The 19068-nt window shown below is 58.7% G+C and overlaps 2 protein-coding genes across 5 annotated transcripts; one reads left to right on the top strand and one right to left on the bottom strand.

Moving 5' to 3' along the window:
- Positions 1–2603: 2603 nt before the first annotated feature.
- LHX6 (LIM homeobox 6) lies at positions 2604–17854 on the bottom strand. Of its 4 annotated transcripts, none has more exons than XM_054084135.1 (10): positions 17819–17854; positions 16375–16440; positions 15789–15971; positions 15592–15713; positions 10093–10313; positions 7532–7632; positions 7355–7450; positions 5317–5491; positions 4519–4622; positions 2604–2739 (listed from the first exon to the last, which is right to left on the bottom strand). In XM_054084135.1, the coding sequence occupies exons 2-10, from the start codon at positions 16435–16437 to the stop codon at positions 2719–2721; spliced, it is 1086 nt and encodes a 361-aa protein (XP_053940110.1). In that variant the 5' UTR covers positions 16438–16440; positions 17819–17854; the 3' UTR covers positions 2604–2718. The 4 variants fall into 4 exon arrangements, with proteins under 4 accessions (XP_053940110.1, XP_053940109.1, XP_053940107.1 ...); XM_054084134.1 differs by lacking the exon at positions 17819–17854 and adding an exon at positions 17013–17120; XM_054084132.1 differs by lacking the exon at positions 17819–17854 and having other exon boundaries at positions 16375–16999.
- On the top strand, positions 16919–17869 carry LOC128854124 (basic salivary proline-rich protein 2-like). The gene has a single exon (XM_054084562.1). It carries the CDS (start codon positions 16919–16921, stop codon positions 17867–17869), a length of 951 nt encoding a protein of 316 aa, XP_053940537.1.
- Positions 17870–19068: the final 1199 nt, after the last annotated feature.

Raw genomic sequence — 19068 nt, 5'->3', positions numbered from 1 at the left:
ACGCTGATGTACAGTACATTTCACAAGGGGTTTTTTTTGATCCGTAACTAAGTTATTATGTAGCAGATACAGACTTTGTAATAGTTTCCCTTTCATTGCACTGCTGAGACACAAGATAAAAACCACCAAACCATTTTCTCCCTCAACAAAACAGCTGTAGAAATCTCAAGTACAGTGGGGTGCCAGGTCGAGTTACAGCCTGAAGGGTCTCCTTCAGTCTTACATGAAATGACTACCCATTCGTCTATGGCACCGATTCCACAACTAAATAATCATTAGGATGCACCAGCACAAATGGAGAAGAAAGTCGGGCCCCGGTGACCCTGCCGACCACCACCAGCATCACCAGTGTCACCAGCATGTGGGCACAGCAACCCACTTCAACCTCACAATTCAAACACTCCCCGAACGGCCAACTAACAGAATGCCCGTCCTGTGCCCGCTGCTACGGACAAGGAGAAAAGTTACTGCAAAGGGTGCAGCTTGTGACCATCCCCTCCCCGAGGGGACACTTCTGCAGAGGTGGTTTCCAGTCAGCTCAGGCCGCACGCTACGCGCTGGAAATGATTATTCACATGTTGGGAGGTGATAATTACAATTGTGGACCTAATTTCCTCTCTCCTCTCAAATGTTATTTTAAACTGGGATGGAGCTGCTGGCTGCAGTTAGACAGAATACTGGCCTAACTGTCCAAGATATTACCATCACTCTCTCTCTCTCTGTATTTCAATATATATATGCACACACACGCGCGCAGAGGTGTGTCTGCACATATATATTTTATATATTTGTTCTAACAACTATCAATGCATGCTGGTACTCAGCTGGTCCCCAAACCAAGAGATGGTGGTGGCCACCTCAGCAGACATCCACACCTCCCTACGCCGTTTCCCGTGCAGTCAGAGCGGCGAGCGTACCTCGCAGTTAGCTGGAGCCGCGTCCCCGGCCGTCGGTGTCACACGGAGCTTGGGGCACAGGCAGAAGGCTCGCTGTGTGTGCGGTGCAGGCTGGCAGAACCTGTGGGGTGGCTGCCCACATGGCTGATGTTGGAGACTGATCGGAGATCTCCCAGAGAGAAAAACACACAGTTCGGATTAAAAACAACTTATGTAATGGATAGATTCCTGTCTTCTGCTCCTGGGTACAGTTCGGTTTTATTACGCACTGACTGTGGCTCATCATAGGCTTTCACATTTTTGGAAATGTGGCCTCACGGACCCTTAGCAGCGAGCCAGACCATGTGCTTGCATGGAGAGAGGTTTCGTTACAGACCTGCTCTTGGCTCGGTGCAAACCGAGCAGGGCTGGCAAAGCTTACTTGTTTAGTTTTTGTTATTACCGTGAATGAAGGAGCATTGCAGAGCTTTTTTCCTGATTTGGGGCCAGACCGCTGAGCACTTCCTTTGCTGTCGCAACGAGCCCTGCGGTGCCTGCCGTGCCAGCAGCAATCCCCCGGGGCTGCGCCTTCGTCTGAGGACTTGGCAGGGGTAGCAGCTGTACTCCAGCATGGAGAACAACAGGAGGGCAGAGGGAATCGGAGATGCTTCCAGGTAAAGGACTAAGCCATCGCATTACCGTCCACTCAGCTAGTGACAGTTCCTGCTGGCCTCACTGCTGTCTTCACCTTAGTAACTGGTCTCGGGTTCCTACCCCACCGTTTCCACTGACTGAACTCGGGTCCACACCAGGACAGAACATTTCTACACGTTCATGGCCGGTTTCCATTGAGGATTGCCCAGTCCCAGAGGATGGAGCGTCTGAGAGTTTTGTGTAGATACATTCTGAAATCACCCACTTGGGATCCAATAGGACTCCAAGGAAATAAAGTAGCTTGTCAATAAAGAACAAGAGTAAAAAAAAAATAAAGAAGATTTGGCAGATGGCTGTGAGACGAGAGAGATATTCAGTGTTCTAAGAACAAGGCGGCAATTAAAAGCTTCAGAGTGCTAAACCTGGCTCTGCCACCAACCCCCACGGTTCCTCTTGGTTTAGGACACCTCAGTTTCCCCTCCTATAAAATGGGGGGGGGAAACTACTAAGATTTACTTACCTTCAAGTGATCAAAGGGCATGTGATTCTAAAGCACTTTGAGGAGGAAGAATAACTGCCTATTTCCAGCTGGCATTGTGTTTTCTACTTAGTGGAGTCTCAGCTACCTGCAAGTTTGATTTAGGAAGGTCTGTGTATATATCGAGTTGCTGAGCCAAAAAAGCCCATTTTGGATTTCACACATGCAAGTGGAAATAAGGAGGGATGTCCGGGAACCGACAGCACTTTACTGGTGCAAAATGAGAATCAGGCCAAACCACGTCAATTCCTCCTTCCTTTATGTCCAGAGGTGATCACTGACCCCTCTGAGACTCAGCATGTCCTGTTTGTTCGTATTCCCATGAGCTTGGGAGCAAGAGTTGCGAGCACAGTAGAGTCACTAATTTTGAGTGTGTCTGGCTTTGCCTTGGAGAGACTCACGGTCATTCTACAAGTCCACAAGAAACAAGTGAAAAATGTAACTCTGCACTCAACACACACACACACAGAGTGTCGCTGGAGAAAGAATAGTGGATGTTAGGTGCTGGTCAATGGAAATAACTGAGAATGCTGGATCTGAGTTTCTCCTGCGTGACTGATAGCAGTTGCCTCAGGCTGGACGCTGCGTTTCAGCGGCTGAGGGGCAGTGGTGCTGGTAGCGCCATGGGCAGATGAGGAAGAGTTCGCGCAGTCAGTACTGAAAGAGGATGACCTAGTGGGGAAAAACATGAACCCAGCATTAGCTGCTTGCAGAGACAGACAGCCCTCGCCACGGAAATGGCTATGAGGGACCAACATTAGGCACGTGCTCCGCTGTGGAGGCTGCTTCCCCATAGAAAAACCCTCTGGAAGCACTGCTTGGGAGCTGCCAGCCCTGCCCATGGAACAGAGCCTGCCGGGGAAGGCACAGACAGAGGTAACAGGGTGGTGGCAGCACACAGCCTGAGAGAGCTGCACCTCTAGGCACACCTTTAGCTGTGGAACCACATGGGCAACACACTGAAACCGGTCTTTATTTGTTCTGTGATATGGCAGCTGCCAAGAAAGATGAAGACCATTAGCAATAGTCTTTGCTCTATCTATCTCACTCGCTATCAGCACAGGCTTCCCTCAAACCACCGTACCCTGCTGCTCTGCAAATACAACGTCTGTCCTTGCCATCGGTCAGGGGAAGCAGCTCTCCCGCAGCCACTCCACGGTGTACCCCCCAAGGGGAGTGGGGTGTGCGCCCCATGGGCAGAGGGAAACAGAAACTAAGCATTTACACGTGTTTTCCCAGGATCTCAGTTGTCACTGCTCTTAAAAAAACTGGGATGAGGAAAAAAAGGCTACTTCAGGTTTAAGGAATTCAGCATGCAAGTGATGGTTTGGGAAAGGAGCTGGTTGGGGGGCAGCTCCATGCCCTGAAAACCCGGTTCTGCAGCAGCTGCGAGCGATTAATTGCATTTAAATCACAGGAACTACTGTGCAGTGGAGTTGAGCTGACAGTTGCGCTTGATGATCTTAGAGATCTTTTCCAACCTTAATGATTCTGAGTTTCTCTGAATGACAGCACCAGGACTGTATAGTATTTTCTGAACACTCTCCAGCTTGCAGTGCAGATACCATGAGAAAATGGTAGTATTTAGACTGAAAAAGTAACTTGGCTTTACCCCTTCTTGGGTTTATCAAAACAGAGCTCAATAATCTGCAGTTGCTGCACTACCTAAAGAGATCTGAAAAGAGAGGCTGCAAACTTGTAACAGTGAAGACCAAAACTAAAACCAATAAGGTTTCCAAAGGCTCAGTGTTACCTCAAAATGAAGCCACTTAAATTGGCATCCTAAGTAAAATCTGATGAGCCTAAGCCTATTTCAGGAGTCTTGCTCACAGGCAGCTACTTAAAGTGCTGAACAGAAAAATATCAATATGCAATGTTGTTTCCTGGCCAAACATTGTGAAATACCATTCCTACTTCAGATATTGTTACAGCCAGTTGTTATTTTTTTAAGCAATACTGGAATCCCCAAGAAATGAATCTTATTAACTCATGGAAAACTGGAAAGTCAACAACATGCGAAAGGTTCCCTCTGCTCCATTGTTAGCAGCCGGTTGCTCTTTGCACCGATAACACGTGCAGACAGCTGAGGAGCAGAGCAGGAGAACGGAGCTCATCACCTCATCACACGTGGGAAGGAAGGGGAGAAGCCAGAGAGGGAAATTTGGGCAGGAAGAGGTCAAAAGCCCTCAGTGAAAGCAGGCACAGCATTCCAGCACATCACAGCAATGAGGGGGATTTAGTGAAGAACAAAGTGGGGCCGTCTTGACCAATTGTCGATACATAGATCTCGGGCCACCAAAATTAAGAGAAGACACATGGGCTGCGGCAGCTGCCAGAGGTCATGGAGAAGCGGTGATGCTGACAGGAGATGGCAGTGGCAGTGACATTACACAAAAACCTTTGCTACAGTTGAGGTTTAGCCCCAAAGCCTGAAACAGGGACTACAATTACCTTCTCACCCCTATTAGATAGTGGTCCTTCCATGTCTGCCTTGAGGTGCACTGGTGGAGCAGTGTAGGGAAGTCTACAGTGCACTTGTCCACACTGTACCTGACCTGTGGATGAGAAGAGGCTTCAGCCTCTGTTACTACAAACAACACACGCCCTGCAGCCGGCACGGTCAGGCTTCCACCAGGGAGCAGCTCGGGACACGCGTGGAAGAAGAGGTGCCTGGGGGATCAGGCGGAGGGGCCGCAGGAGCCACGTTTCACTACGGCTGCGTAGGCAAGGGAGGGGAGAAGCCTCACAAGAGTCACAGAGCCAAAACCTCTGTCCAGGCATGACCAAAGCTGCCCACCGCTTGCAATGATTCACCAGCCCTTAGCAATTGTTAGAGAAAGCAATTCTGATCTTGTGAGCAGGAAGGAGACCACTCAACCACCGAGCTCAGCATGGCATGCTCACGCCTTTTCTCCAGGACATAAAAAACACGAGGAGGGCCAAGGAGCAGTCGGGTAAAACCTGGGCAGTGACTTCCCTGAGGATAAGGTATGGAGGGAAAGAGGCTGCAGCAGCCCCCTGTCCTCTCTGCCTCTCATCTGGGGCTTCCCCACGCACGGCCCTTCAGAAAATCCCAACGACAAAGTTCATTAGAGCACAAGGAGCAGGAGGAGCGCTTGCAGCAGATGTGCATCCACAGCACGGGGGTGTTTGACGGTGCTCGGTGCTGCGGTGCTCCCGCCTACTCCCGAGGAGCACCCGCTGCCCTTCCCGAGCACCCGCAGCCGGAGCCCCCCAACTGCCACTCACTTTCTATGTATCCGTGCAGCGTCACCATCCGGGCCCGCTCCGGGCTGCTGAAGGGCGAGTAGTGAATGTCATCGGAGAGCGAGGAAGGGATGCGGGACGGGGGGGCTCCCGAGGGCGGCACCGTGTGCTGCGGGGTGTGTTTTTTATGGCGGGCTCTGCAGTTTTGAAACCAAACCTGAAACAAAAGAGGCAAACGCTGTGTCGGTGGAGAGACAAACGGACTGAAGGTGGTCCCTCACCAAGACCCTGGGATGGGTGTTTCTTCCAAATAGTTAAAAAAAGGAATCAAACTTAGAAAGCTACACGCTGAAACACCTCACTAGTGCTCTGTTGGCTTCCGTAGCTTCGTTTTACACTCACTAGAGCAAGCGTTTTGTCTCCACACGATACAGACGTTAGGGAGCCCAAAGGGGCATTGCTGCTCTCGATTTGTCTTTGTCAAAACCAACACCATTTTTTATCAGGGTAATTAAACCTTTCAAGCTTGTTGCATGAGTCGCAGAGCGCAACAGCCTGACCAGGTGAAGCAGAAACTCGCGTTAAAGATCACACTATTCCCTTCCACACTAAAACAATGTTAATGGTAAGCTGTTTCCTGAGCTGAAAGGGCTGTGAAAGCCCTTGGGAACAGCACGGAGCCGGCCAGGGGAGCGGAAAGCCTCATCCCTGCATGGCTTCCACGGCAAATGATGGGAGCAACCTTCAAGGTTTTATTTAGATTATAACATTCAATCCCCGCTAGCCTGGCCTAAAAGCAAGGCTGAGATCAGCTGGGAAACGCATGAGTGTTGGCAAGGCAGGGGACGAGGAGAAACAAAACCGAGCAAAAGCTTAGAGCAGAAGATGTGACTCTAGAAACAACAAAAATAATATTGTTCTAATCACTTGTGGTTTGCTGTATTCAAAAACCACAGCGAAACACTAAAGCTGAGCACGAAGGGTACTGTGAGATACAGCCCTGCTCCATCTGAGCAGCAGGTATGAGCCCTCTGACCATACCTCACTGCTTCTAATTAAAGGAATCGTTAGGGGATTACATCCCAGAGTTAAAACATGCGTGGAGGGGGGTTCTATGCTAATGTGGTGATTTCTTTCTTATGCTTTAATTTTTGAAAGACAGCTGGCAGTAAAGCTCTTCTCCAGGCTGAGGGAAGATCAGCTTTCTGAGGCTGAGCGCGCCGGACCATGGAGAAGGAAACAGGCAAAAGAATTTGACAAATCGTTTCCTGTTCAAAGCGCCTTTAAAAAATATCCACATAAAAAATAGCCCAGTGTGCAGACTGCTTGATCTTTAGCTAAATGAAGAACCTCGATAACTGAGGCTCGAGCCAGATTTTCACACACGAAATTTGTGTGTCGTTGGCAAAACAATCCTGGGTGAAAGCTCCACATTTATTTTAACCTCTCGTGTTTTTATTGTACGCAGAAAGCATGTCAGTAGAACACTGGAGTGAGGAATATAAAAGTCTGGACTGTCTACAGGGATGGTGAGCTCGGAGCTGCAGAGGGGACAATTCTCTCAGTCCCTGTGGCACCGCTCTCCCTCCAGAACAGCAAAAACTCGGGGACTTTCCTGCTATTCCTTCTTCTGGGGCTGCAAACTCCCTTTTCCTTTAAGCTTCTCAATCCCAACGCTTCCCAAAGCAGCTGGCTTTGCCTGCTCCCAGGAAATGCCCGCTCTGCCCACGGCAGAGCACAGAGCTCTGGGGTGGCTGCTAACAGCACAATTCCCACCAGGAAACACATTGGGGCTGGCTGGGGCTCCAAGGGATTTTTCCTTTTTTATATTGCATCATAAGAGGGGGAAAAAAACCAAATAGGAAACAGAAGAAAGGACAGTGCTGGCATCGCTGCAGGATCCAGTGAAGCCAAGATGCCAACGAAGCAGCAGGAAGCTGCTGGATGCGGCGACTCCCAGGGTCAAAGTGTGGGAGCGAGGGGCTGCGGGGACACAAGCCCTGTCTGGCCTCAGCCTCTTGGCTCCCCTCCTCTGCCTTCTCCATCTCAGCTGTTGGTGCCTGCGCCCTGCCCGCCTCACCTGAATGACTCTCCGACTCAGCCCCGTCATATCCGCCAGCTTCTGAAGCGTTTGTGCGTCGGGGTTGTTGTCCTGAGCAAACTGTGCCTGCATGACCTTGGGGGGAGGAAAGAGAGGAGGTCAGGATGAGGCCGAGGAGCCAGAGCCCCTCCAGCCCCCCTGGTCCAGCCTCGCTACCTGCAGCTGCTCGGCGGTGAAGGAGGTGCGAGCCCTCTTGGCCGGCTTCGGCTGGCTGTCCTGCTCCGAGGGCACGGCCCCCTCCAGCGTGATCCCATTGCCTGGGAGAGAGAAGCCCATGCGCCAACAGGTCAGAAACTCCCCAGCCCACCTGCCCGACACCCCTCACGTGCGGTGGCTGCTTGACTGGCTGAAAACCAGCCTGACATCACGGCGTGGGGCACCCCAGCATCCCTTGTGAGCAGCAGCAGAGAGAGCAGAGCCAGCATCACCTCTCCGGAGTCGCCCTGGGATGCTGAGCCCCTTCAGGAGACGCCACCGGCCCCGAGGAATTTGTCATTAAACTAAGGAAAATGCAGCAAGTTGGTGGACAACGTGGGGAATGAAGAACAGGGAAATGGCAGCAGAAAGATGGATTTTGAGGTGATGCCCTGCTGGCCCTGACTCGTGGGCACCACTTGGCCACATCCCCCAGTGAGCAACTCTGAAAGGGACCTGCCTCCACCAGGCTCACTGGCATCCATCACTCCTGCCCCGCACGGTTCCTTGTGACCCCGTCTTCCCCCGAGGTTTGGCCTCCGCCAGTCATTTCGTTTGCTCAGAACATTTTAATGGGCTCTTTGCTTATTTCCGTGGCCTCAAATCCTCCCGGCAACCCAACGTCCAGGTCCCGCAGCAACCGCAGGAGCAGCACTGTCCCCATGGCCTGGGGGTGCACCCTGGAAGGGATGCACCAAAAGAGGGGGACTGTGCACCCCTTTGCGAGCCCAGCCACGCTCGCACAGCCACGGAGCCTGCGGGGAGGGTGGCAGCTGGAGCCGGGGTCCCTCGTTCCTCGCCGGGGTCCCTGCTGCAGCCGCGTGGTGCCCAGCCCGGCTGCTCTCGGTGTGGGTGCAGCAGCAGCGAGTGATGGATGAGGGAGGATGCCTGCGTGGGGGTGGCGTTCGCCCCGCTCCCAGGATGCGCCTGCACAACCCGGTGCTCGCTCTGCAAGCTGGACTGGGCTGTGATTGTCTTGGCTTGAGTTGAAGGACTTTCTCAGATAGTTTGACTTGTTCTTTTAGGATGATGAATGGGACTCTGACTTCAGCAACATCTGTTTATTTTTCTTGTATGTAAAACTTCACGTGCAGAAGGAATTGCTGGGTAATGACTGGAGGAGGGGAGCACGTCCCTCCAACTCCGTAGCAACTGCAGCTCTCCAAAGCGATCCAATCGCCTTCTTGAAACCGAGGGACACTTGAACACAGCTCACCACATGCAGGACGCTCACTGCATGGCCCAGCACTGCCCTGACACCACAGGGCTCAGCTCACACCAGTAGGTCCCTATGACAAACCCACTGCTCCAGCCCTTGGATGGGGTAACAGCTCTGCAGGACCAGCCGGCACCAGCCCCCGGTGTCCTCGCACCAGCCTGCTCCTCCAGGCCATGCAGCTTCTCCGTCTCGGTCCTCGCTCCCTGCCACGTGGACCCACGCCGTGAGCCACATCCTGACCCGGGGCCCTCGCAGCGCCACTGGGCACTCTGTTTTCATCCCCTTACTCAAACACTCTACACAGAAACACTGATTATTTCCCTATCAGGTTGTTAATGACTCCCACATGCCGCACAAGCCAGGACACAGTGTTTGCTTCCCTGTGCCCATCAAGCACTAACGAGGGCCCCGGGAGGCTGGAGCCATTCTCCAGGCTGGGGGTGATGCTCCAGCACAGCCCCAGTCCCAGAAGGGTCCCAGAAGGGTCCCTGGGCACGAGAGCCCACACAAAGGTGACTGTGGGCGCTTCCCTTGGTGACTCCGGCTGCACAGCACCCCAGGCAGCCTCGCCTCGCCCAGCACAGCCCCCACGCGATGGAACCAAACGGCCTCACAGCCACCACAGTCATCACTCCCCACAGGCACGAGCGCAGGAGACAAACGTTCACGTCCTCAGCCCCAGCCCTTGGGCAGCACCTAACCCTGGCAATTCGTTCCTCCAGGCGTCTCTTTGGCCGCTGCCACAGGAGAATGGGGCCGGGCCGTGCCCAGGGGGACGGGGGCTGCGGCACTGCGTGACCTCGGTGTCACCAACTGGATTGGGAAGGCAGAGGCTGGCCGGCTGCCCGCGGCCTGCTGCCATGGGGACGGCAGCGCGTGGCGTGGTCCGGCTGGGAGCGGCTCGTCCCTGGGCGGGCAGGGTGGGTGGAAAATAATGGGAAGGTTTTGTCAGACCGCCAGCTTTCCCACTTTCTAGATTTATGACTCATAGCCCCAAAATCCCAGTTGCTTCCTCACGCACTGCATGCTGGACGGCGCAGGACGGGGGGCTTCGTCCCGGCATCACCCGCGGCGCACAGGTCCGCCACGAGCCACGGGTGCCGCCAGCACGTTGGCCACCCCCAGGAGCCCTCTACCAGCCCAGGGCCTCGCACTCGAGCTCCCCGAGGGCCACCCATGCTCGCCTTTAGGCAACCACGGGGCCAACCCCGGCGCCCCAAGACAGAGGGTTGGCACAGGGGACAGGGACAGCCCCGTGTGGTCCCGGGGACGAGGCTGCGGTCACGGCATGGGGACTGCGTACCGTTTTCCGCCGCTCGCTTGAGGTTCTCTATCATGGTGTCATAGTGAATCCGGCACAGCACCTTCTCCTCCACCAAGCCGAACTCCTCGCCGGTGGAGAGCTGCCTCTTGCAGGAGAAGCAGGCGAAGCAGGCGAGGTGGTAGGCGTTGCCCCGCGCTCGCCGCACCCAGTCACTGGCGTAGATCTGCCTGCCGCAGCGGGCGCACTTGGTACCGAACCGGCTGCGGGAGGAGAAGAAGCAGAGTGAGAGCAGGACGGGCGCGGGTGCTGCCGCCAGCCCCGTCGCTCGCCCCATCCAGCCCCAACCCCGCAACGCTGGCACGGGAAAAGAGCTGCCGCGGAACTGCCAGCGCGGTGCCATTCCCCGGTGCCCGGGAGGCGCACAGGGCTCGGCGTGGCCCCACGGCGCCAGACCCGGCCGAGGGGTTGAGGTGACGCAGCGCCGTGAATCAGCTTCCAAGCCTGTGGGCTTTTTATTTTGATAACAGCCAGTGTGAGACTCGGATGGAAACTGTGTCAGAGCTGGTTCTCTCCCGCTGCCATAAATCAAACCATGTGTTTTCTCCTTACACGTACAGGCACACGCATCTGCTTTTTCCTCCTACAAGGAGGTCTCCTCACTGCGAGAGGACAATGATTGCGCTTGAGTGATGTTGGAAAGCAGCTCAGTGCCACGAAGAGGCAACGAGACGGCCAGGATCCGCGCACTGGGCACCGGGCGTTTGCGTGTGCTTCTGGAAAAGCCTTTTCTGCCAGGACAGTGCCAGCCGAGGGCAAGCAATTGGCCCCCAGCGTGGGCAGGGTCCGACACAGCCTTGCGTTTTGCATTTTAGTATTACTAAACACTAAACACTGCATTTTGGTATTACTGCTGCTTAAAAACATAAATTCAACGAGCAGCAGGGGAGAAGCGAGCATCTCCTCTGCCACCGCAAAGGCGGTGCCGGCTCCAACACAGCCCTGATCGCAGCGGCTGTGCTTCTCCGCACACCTCCCTGTGCACCCACCGCTGCTGCCACCCCCTCGGGCTCTTGGGGGGCTCCATCCTGCCCCCCGCACTCCCAACCCCTGCGCTGGCCGGGGAGCGGAGCTGCTGCCAACGCTGCCCATCAGCTTCAACATCCTTCAGCACAGGCACAAATCACAGAGAAGAAACCATCGCACCGAGCGGCAAGAGACACGCCACACCGCAAAGCCCTCGGCTGTGTTTGGCCGGAGCAGCCGCAGCCCCCGCGGTCGGGCGGTGGAGGAGCCCAGGTCAGCCCACGGCGCCCAACGCACGCTGCCTGTGCCCATCGCAGGGCTGCCGCCCGCTGCAGGCTCAGCAAGATGCCGAAAACCCCATCCTGCACTGGAATTAGTAATTGCAAAACTATTTGGGAGGAAAAGAAAGGTTTAAATTTTTGAGCCTGACCATAACTGACCAAAGGGGGGGGGGGGAAAAAAAGGCCTGCTTTAGAAAGGACATTTCTGTGCTGAAATTATACAGAGACTTAGCTAAGAGATCTCACTAATTTACTTCAGATGGGAACGTTGTAAACTGAATTTGTGCCAGCTAGTTTATATAAACGCACAAACAAAAGAACTGTATTAATTTTTTATTTACAAGTAAAGATCATTCCTGTAAATTGAATTACTTTGAACAATGTGCTATGTAAACAGTCGTACTTGCCGAACGGTATCAGACGAGGGGCTGGCTTACCCGAGCTAATAGCACGTGGTAATCGCTGCTCCCCACTGGAATCACAGCCCGCTGCGGGGAGGGGGGGGCACCTCCAGGACCGAGGGGAAACTGAGGCACGGGGCACCACACAGAAAGGTCACACTTGCCATCCCCGTCACACACCGGTTGGGATCTTGGGGAGCACTCAGGTGGCCCCACGCCCACAGCACGGTGCCCCCCAGCCCAGGTCGGCGCTGGCTCGGGGGGAGCAGGGCAGAAGCTGCCAAGGGCACAGGGACTCCCGGGGCTGCCACCGCTGTCCCCCGCAGAGCCACGGCACCCGCAGCACCCGGGGAGAGGCTGAGGCTCTGCAGACAGACGCTCACACAGAGGCTGCGGCACCGGCAGCCACCAACGCTGCGGCTCTTGGCCAACACCTGCTTCTGGCACCGCTGCGGTGACCGGGTTTTACTGCAAGCAAACGGAGCAGGGGCCGAGCACGGGCACCCGCTGTCACCCAACGGTGACCAGCACCGCAGGGACCACCGGCAACGCAGGAACGCGGAGAGAAACGCCTGTGAGCAGGCTGCCCCAACGCATCACCCCTGGAAATAGTGGCTTTAAAATAAAATAGACTTCAATTCATCGAACTCATAGGGCAGCGATAGCCCCGAGAGCTCCATTCACTCGGGGTGGTGGAGAACCAGGCAAGGGGCTCCCCGTGGCTCCTGCCACCCAGCTGCCAGGAGCAGGGACGGGGATGCACTGCGGCAGGAGATGAGCCAGAGGCTTTCCCCACACCCAGCACTGCAGCACAGGCCAGAGCATCCCCAACATCTGCTGGAGCCATCGGCCGAGGCCCTGAGCGAGGCAGGGGGTGCTGCCGGCTCTCCAGGGTCGCTAACACCAGGAGACTGAAAGTGCCAATGACACTACCGGGAAGGACTCATCCCAGAGCCACTCATTCCACCTCCATCGGGGGTGGTGGCAACGTCTAGCAGAGCAGAGGTGGGAGGACACGCTGGTGCATCCTGGCTCCCACACACTGCTCGTACCCAGGCACTGCAGTTCCTCAAGCCCTGCTGTCCATCTCCACCTTCGGGGACACAGCAAGAGGCAGCTGCACCCAGGGCCACCCACAGCTCTAAGCGCCCCTGTCCCCTCCTGGGCCCACTCCACGGGAAGCCCCTAACGCAGCCCCGGAGCCAGCTGTGGCTTCCAGGCATCACCCAGCTCTGCGTGAGCGGGCTGGGGATGCGCTGCCGCAGCAAGGCTGTCTCCACGCTGAGCCGCAGCGTGGCTGCTCGAGCAGGATCAGCATCCCAGCGAGGGCCAACGGAGGCTCCCTGGGCAGCAGCCGAGCAGGCATTGGCTCACCCGCACACGACTCTTGCTGTCCCATCACCCGGGACACACACACCAGCGCCAGCAACCCCACGCTTGCCTGCCCAAGCGCTGCCCCACAAGGCAGGATCCCACAGGGGTCCCAGCGGGATGCCCCGGGAATCCCACCAGGATCACACCAGGCCTCCCTGCGACCGCAGCCGTGGGAGCTTGGCCGTGAGCAGCCCTCGCATCGCCCGGGAACACAATGTTCTGCTCAATGAGCTCCAATTTTAATTTGGTTCTCCTCAAAGTGCTGGAGCTCTGGACGCCAAATGCAATTATTTGACAAGACACAGGAAACAGCAGCGTTTGCTTCAAAACGCACACGAGGCCACGGAGCAGCGGCAGCGCCAGTGCTTACAGAGCCCCTCACGCCAACGGGGAAGAGAAGGTGGGACAGAGCAGGCCAAAAAACCCTCGTCATGGGGCAGCGGAGCCTGCTGGCAGCGGGGCAGTGCCCAGGGATGACCCCACCTGACAGACCCCCAGCTCTGGCTGCCCACAAGCAGCCCCAGAGCCCCGCGAGCAGCCCCAGCGCCCCCCGAGCAGCCCCGGCGCCCCACGAGCAGCCCCAGCGCCCCACGAGCAGTCCCAGCGCCCCACGAGCAGTCCCAGCGCCCCACGAGCAGCCCCAGAGCCCCCCGAGCAGCCCCAGAGCCCCCCGAGCAGCCCCAGCGCCCGAGGAATTGGCACTGATGCAGCAACACCCGCTGGGCGCTCTCCGCAGAGCGCATCCCGCAACCCCTTCCCATCTGCCGTGCTTCCAAAGAGCCGCACGTGTTAGGATGGGGTTTCTGCTTTGCTTTTAGGAAAAAATAAACCCACATTCTTCATCTACAGTAAATAATAAACACACACACAAAAAAAACCCCATGTGAGTAGTCAGGTTTGCCTGGCGCCTGCTCCAGCTCCCGGGCTGGGATGCTCCTGGGGAGGATTCGGGGCTATCAAGGCAAGCAGCCTCCGAGCCGGGTTTGCCGGGGGGGTCCGTCCCCCCCCTCTCCGGCCCCGGCGAGCCCCGGTGTCGGGGCTGAACCCTCTGCCCTCGGCCCGGCGGTGGCGGACAGAACCGGCGCTGCGGGAACCGGGGCCGCCCGCACCAGAAAAAAACGCACCCCCCATATTTTCCAGCCAACAAACCCCCCCAAGCGAAGCGCAGCCCGGGAGCCCTCCCCGCCCCCGGTGCGGTGCCCCCTGAACCGGGCGCTGCTCGCCGCGCCGACACCGATTTTCGTTGTGTTTTGGCTGCGGCGGCGGCGGGCGCGGAGCGGAGCGGGGAACGGGGCCGATGGAACGGGGGGACTCGGGGTACGGGGCCCACCGCAATTTAGAGAGCCGCTCGGTACTTAAAAACCGGCTTTGGAAAGATCCATAGTTAAATAAAAAAAAAACAACCAAAAGGCATTGCCGACATCGGAACGGTTATTAATTAATGACAACGCCGCAAACGCCCTGAAGCAGCGCAACGGCACCGCGAGAGTGTCTCGGCTTCGGTCGAGAGAGAACTCGGTGAAATCACCCCAGAAATAGCGATTTAAAACTAATAATAATTATAATAGCAATAAGAACAAGCGGGCACGAAGCCGCCTGTCGGGAGCTTCCCGGAGCCCGCGGGGAACGCGCTGAGCAGCCGATAATCAACTATTTGCAGCCCCTCGCAATGCAAAACAAGGGGGAACCCTCACAGCTGTTTCCCTGCCCGGCTCCGGCGGCGCCGCCCGAGGATGCCATAGCCCCGGTCCTTCCCAGCGCCCGGCCGCGACTCCCCTTCCTCCCGGCGAATTCCCTCACCCGCAGGAGACGGGAAAGTCAGAGCCGGGAGCTCTGATGTTTAATTAAACCCCAGCGAGGAGCTCGGGATCCTCCGTCCCCTCGTGTCGCTTTTTTTCGGGGGAAAAGTCCCGGTTCGAGGTGTGTAACGGACAGCCGGTCGGAGGCAGCGGCAGCTCCGCGCGGGACGGGCTCCGCCGGGGGCTGCGGGTGCGGACCGAGCCCGAGGGCACCCGGTGAGCCCCGGCCCGGCCGCAGGGGCCGCCGCTGCCGCCGATTCGTTTCGGTCCTTCAAGGCGCTCCCGCCGTGACCGCTTGGGCGTCCGGGATGCCGGCGGCTTCTAAACGCCGTTCGGCGCCGCAGCCCGGTGGGTACGCCGTTACCCTCCCGGCCGAAGCCGACGGGATGCCGCTCCAGCGGCGTTTTCCCAGGAAAGGGCACGATTCCCTCGGCAGGTCCCGGCGGTGCCGGGGGACAGGAACCCCTCGGGGGGCGATGCAGCTGCACCCCGAGCCCCCTTTTCTCCCCGCGACCCTCGGGACGCCTCTCCGCTCGCTGCCCCGGGAATGCCGGCGGCTTTCCCGAGCGCTCTCGGCGCCGGAGCGGAGCCGGCGAGGATGCCGAGCGCCCCCCGTCCTCCCCCCGGAGCCGGCGCTGCCCCCCGGGCCCTCTGCCCTACCTGAAGTAGTCCATCTTGCAGAAGATCTCCTTGTTCTTGATGTAGCAGCTGTGCTGCTGCCGCAGCGAGGTGCGGCACACCGAGCACTCCAGGCACCGCACGTGCCAGATGAGGTTGTTCACCTGCGGCAGAGAAAGGGCTCAGACCGGGGCCCCGCGGCTCCCCCGGCTCCCCCGGCTCCCCCCGGCTCCCCTCACCTTCAGCAGGTACCGGTCGAGGATCTCCAGCCCGCAGCTGGAGCACACGTTCTTGCCGGCCGACGGCGTGGACGAGGAGGACGATGGCGGGGAGCAGACGGACGGCGTGGAGGGCGTGCTGGGCGCCGAGCGGGCGTCCTCCTTCTCCAGGGCGCCGGGCAGCGGCTCCCCGTCGGGCTGCGACTGCCGAAGGGGCCGTCAAACAGGGCCCCGAGCAGCCCCCGGCCCGCAGCATTCCGGAGCATCCCGGCCGATCCCCGCAGCCCCGGCCCGCAGCACCCCAGCGGGTCCCCGCACACCGCGACAGCGCCGGCCCGGAGCATCCCGGAGGGGCCCCGCAGTCCCCAGTCCAGAGCATCCCGACGGGTCCCCGCAGCCCCCGACCCGGAGCATCCCCGCATCCCGCGACAGCCCCGGCCCGCTGAGTCCCCCCGGGTCCCCGCAGCCCCCGGCCCGCTGAGTCCCCCGGGTCCCCGCAGCCCCCGGCCCGGTGGGTCCCCCCGGGTCCCCGCAGCCCCCGGCCCGGTGGGTCCCCCCGGGTCCCCGCAGCCCCCGGCCCGGTGGGTCCCCCCCGGTCCCCGCTTACCATGGTGCGGGCGTGCGGGTCGAGGCAGCGGGCGCTCGCCTTGGGCAGCGGCTCGGGCGGCATCACCTTGCGGGAGAGAGCGGGAGAGGGAGGCTGCGGCTCCATGCGCCGGGCGAGCGCGGGGCACCCTATATAAACCGCCTCAAAACAATAAATAAGAACTTTCTAGTGGCCATTTAAATCCTTTGCAACAAAAGCTGCGTCTCTTTAATGAAGCAATTTGAATGTGGATTGAATTCTCTCCCTGCCTGCACTTAACCCGGGCCTCTTGAAGTAATCGCTCGGTTCCCATGCGAGCCAAAGCGCTGAAAAAACCCCACAAACTACCTGCAATTAGAAATTGCCGTAAATGCCCGAGATAAGAGGTACCCAGAGTGTCAATTCCGGCTGTCAATCAGGGAATCCATCAGGCCACCCAAAGAATTGCAAATTTGATTTTTTTAATGGTAGTAATTAAAAATCGAAAATTCTTTTCCCCTCTCTCCCTCCGCCAGGCACAAAAAAAAAAAAAAGAAAAAAAACAACCACCCCAGAAAACGCCGGGATGAAAAAAAAAAATCCTCCCTTCGGGAGCGGGGAAGCGGCGAGCGGTTCCGGTACGGGCTCGGGATGCTCGGTCGCGGTGCCGGGGTGCTCACCTTGCCCGGCTGGGCCGGGGCGCGGCGGCGGGGCTGCCCGCCCTCATGGCTCGGCGCGGCGGCAGGAAGGGAGGGACCCGCGCCCGCCCCGCTCCCCGCCGGGGGCGGCCCGGGACCGGCAGGAAACCGACACCCCCCCTCCCGCCCCAGGGCCGCCCCAGCGGGACCCGCTACCTGCGGGCGGGACACAGCCGCTCGGCCTTCCCCGCCCCACCGGGGGGGACACGGGGAACGGAGCTCCCCCGCCCCGACGGGAGCCCGTACCTGCGGGGGAGACAAAACGCAGGTCCTTCCCCGCCCCGCCGGGGGCACACGCGGAGGCCGCAGCTCCGCCGCCACAGCGGGACAGAGCAGACGGTCCCTCCCCGCCCCACCGGGGCCGCACAGCGGCCGCAGCTCCGCCGCCCACCGGGACCCGCTACCTGCGGAGGAGGAGGGGGACGCGCACAGCAGCCCGTCCTGCCCGCGGGGGGACACAACCCAACCCGCAGCCCCACCCCGGTGCTCCCCTGCCCCACCGGGACCCGCTGCCTGCGGGGGGGGACAACGCGTACAACGCCCGGTCCTCCCCCGGCCCGACGGCGCGCACGGGGCCGCCCCTCGCTGCCCAACCACGGCCCCGCGGACCCCAGGGCGGGGATAGGGGACCGGGACACAACCCCCAGAGCTGCCCCAGCCCGCCGGGAGCCGCTGCCTGCGGGACACGGACCAAACCCCCGGTCCTCCCCTGCCCCGACGGGGCACACGGGCCACCCTGCCCCGCGCTGCGGCCCCGGGACGGGCTGGGGAGCGGCGCTGGCACCCACCACCGCGGCGTCTGGCCTCCCGCCGCTGCCCGGGCTTCATTAGTAACCTGATAATTCCCCGGCAAAGCCCCGGCAGCGGTTCCACCGCTGGGTAATTGCAGGACGGTAACGTGAGCTGATGGCGGCCGGGGATGGATCCGCGACGTTATTGGTTTTGACAGCTAAATTGTTAAGCGAGGGGGAAAATCAGATGAAAGCCATTTTAGAATAAATACAAGGCATTAGGTTTAAACATTGAGGTTGCAAGAAAGCCGGAGAAATCCTTTGGAAACTCAGCTCGAGGCCCACCAGCCCGTCCTGGCTCTGTCCACAGCTCCGCAGAGGGACACGGACAAGTGCGGAGGAGCGGGGCTGAGAGAAGACCATTTATACCTCTCCATCCACGCTGGTGGGGTCTGAATGAGCTCCGTCTGCTCCAGAAGAAACACGCAGGTGTTTTCACGGACACAGCCAGGAAAGCCGTCTGCCCTCCCTACGCAGCACCAGCCAGAACAGGGCAGTGCGGGATTTGTTTGTATCCGAGCACAATGCAGGGCTGTGAGAGCCACAGCAGCGCTGTGCGGGGACGCTGGTGGCTTTCTCTACTCAGTAACTACCAACCAGGTGCTCGCGGCCCCACGAAGTCAGGGCAGGCTCAGGGACAGGGTGGCTTCAGCCCAGGCTCAGGAATCAAATCCTGGTCCTGTGGGCAGCGGCTGTTCTGCCCTTGCTGCCTGCTCAGAGCAGGACCTCCGAAGCGCGAGCTACGGGGCTCCCTGCACGGCCCACGCAGCGCTTGAGGAACGCGGCGCAGTGCAGTTACTGGGCACTAGCACCAACCTCATCCCCTCTGCCACCCACCCTGTGTGCCCCTCCTGCCCCATGCTGGAGCCCACGGGAGGCAGTGACAGGGAGGCTGCGTGGCACCGAGCGCCCCAGCCAGAACCCCGAGATCTGGGGCTGGGCGTGTTAAATACTCCCGGGAGTGAAGGTGGGATTCCATACCCATCCCAAAGGAGGAAGGCTCACTGCAGGCAGGAGGATGGTTGAGGGAAAACCCACCCCACGGACATGGTGAACACTCTCCTTGGTAGCCCAGGGATTTGCTGGAAGCAAACAAAGCCCTCACGGGGCAGGACCATACACCAGGGGTAAGAACAGCCCAGCCTCCTCCTCAGGGGAGCCGGGTGCCACGCGCAGCTCTCCTTCCCACCACCAGCTCTGTACTTACGGCTTCAGAGCCAGCCGCATCCTCCACCAAAGCGATGCCA

This window comes from Cuculus canorus, chromosome 19, assembly GCF_017976375.1.
Source record: "Cuculus canorus isolate bCucCan1 chromosome 19, bCucCan1.pri, whole genome shotgun sequence".
Taxonomy (NCBI): domain Eukaryota; kingdom Metazoa; phylum Chordata; class Aves; order Cuculiformes; family Cuculidae; genus Cuculus; species Cuculus canorus.
The sequence above is the reverse complement of the archived record's forward strand: the minus strand, read 5'-3'. Positions and strand labels throughout refer to the sequence as shown.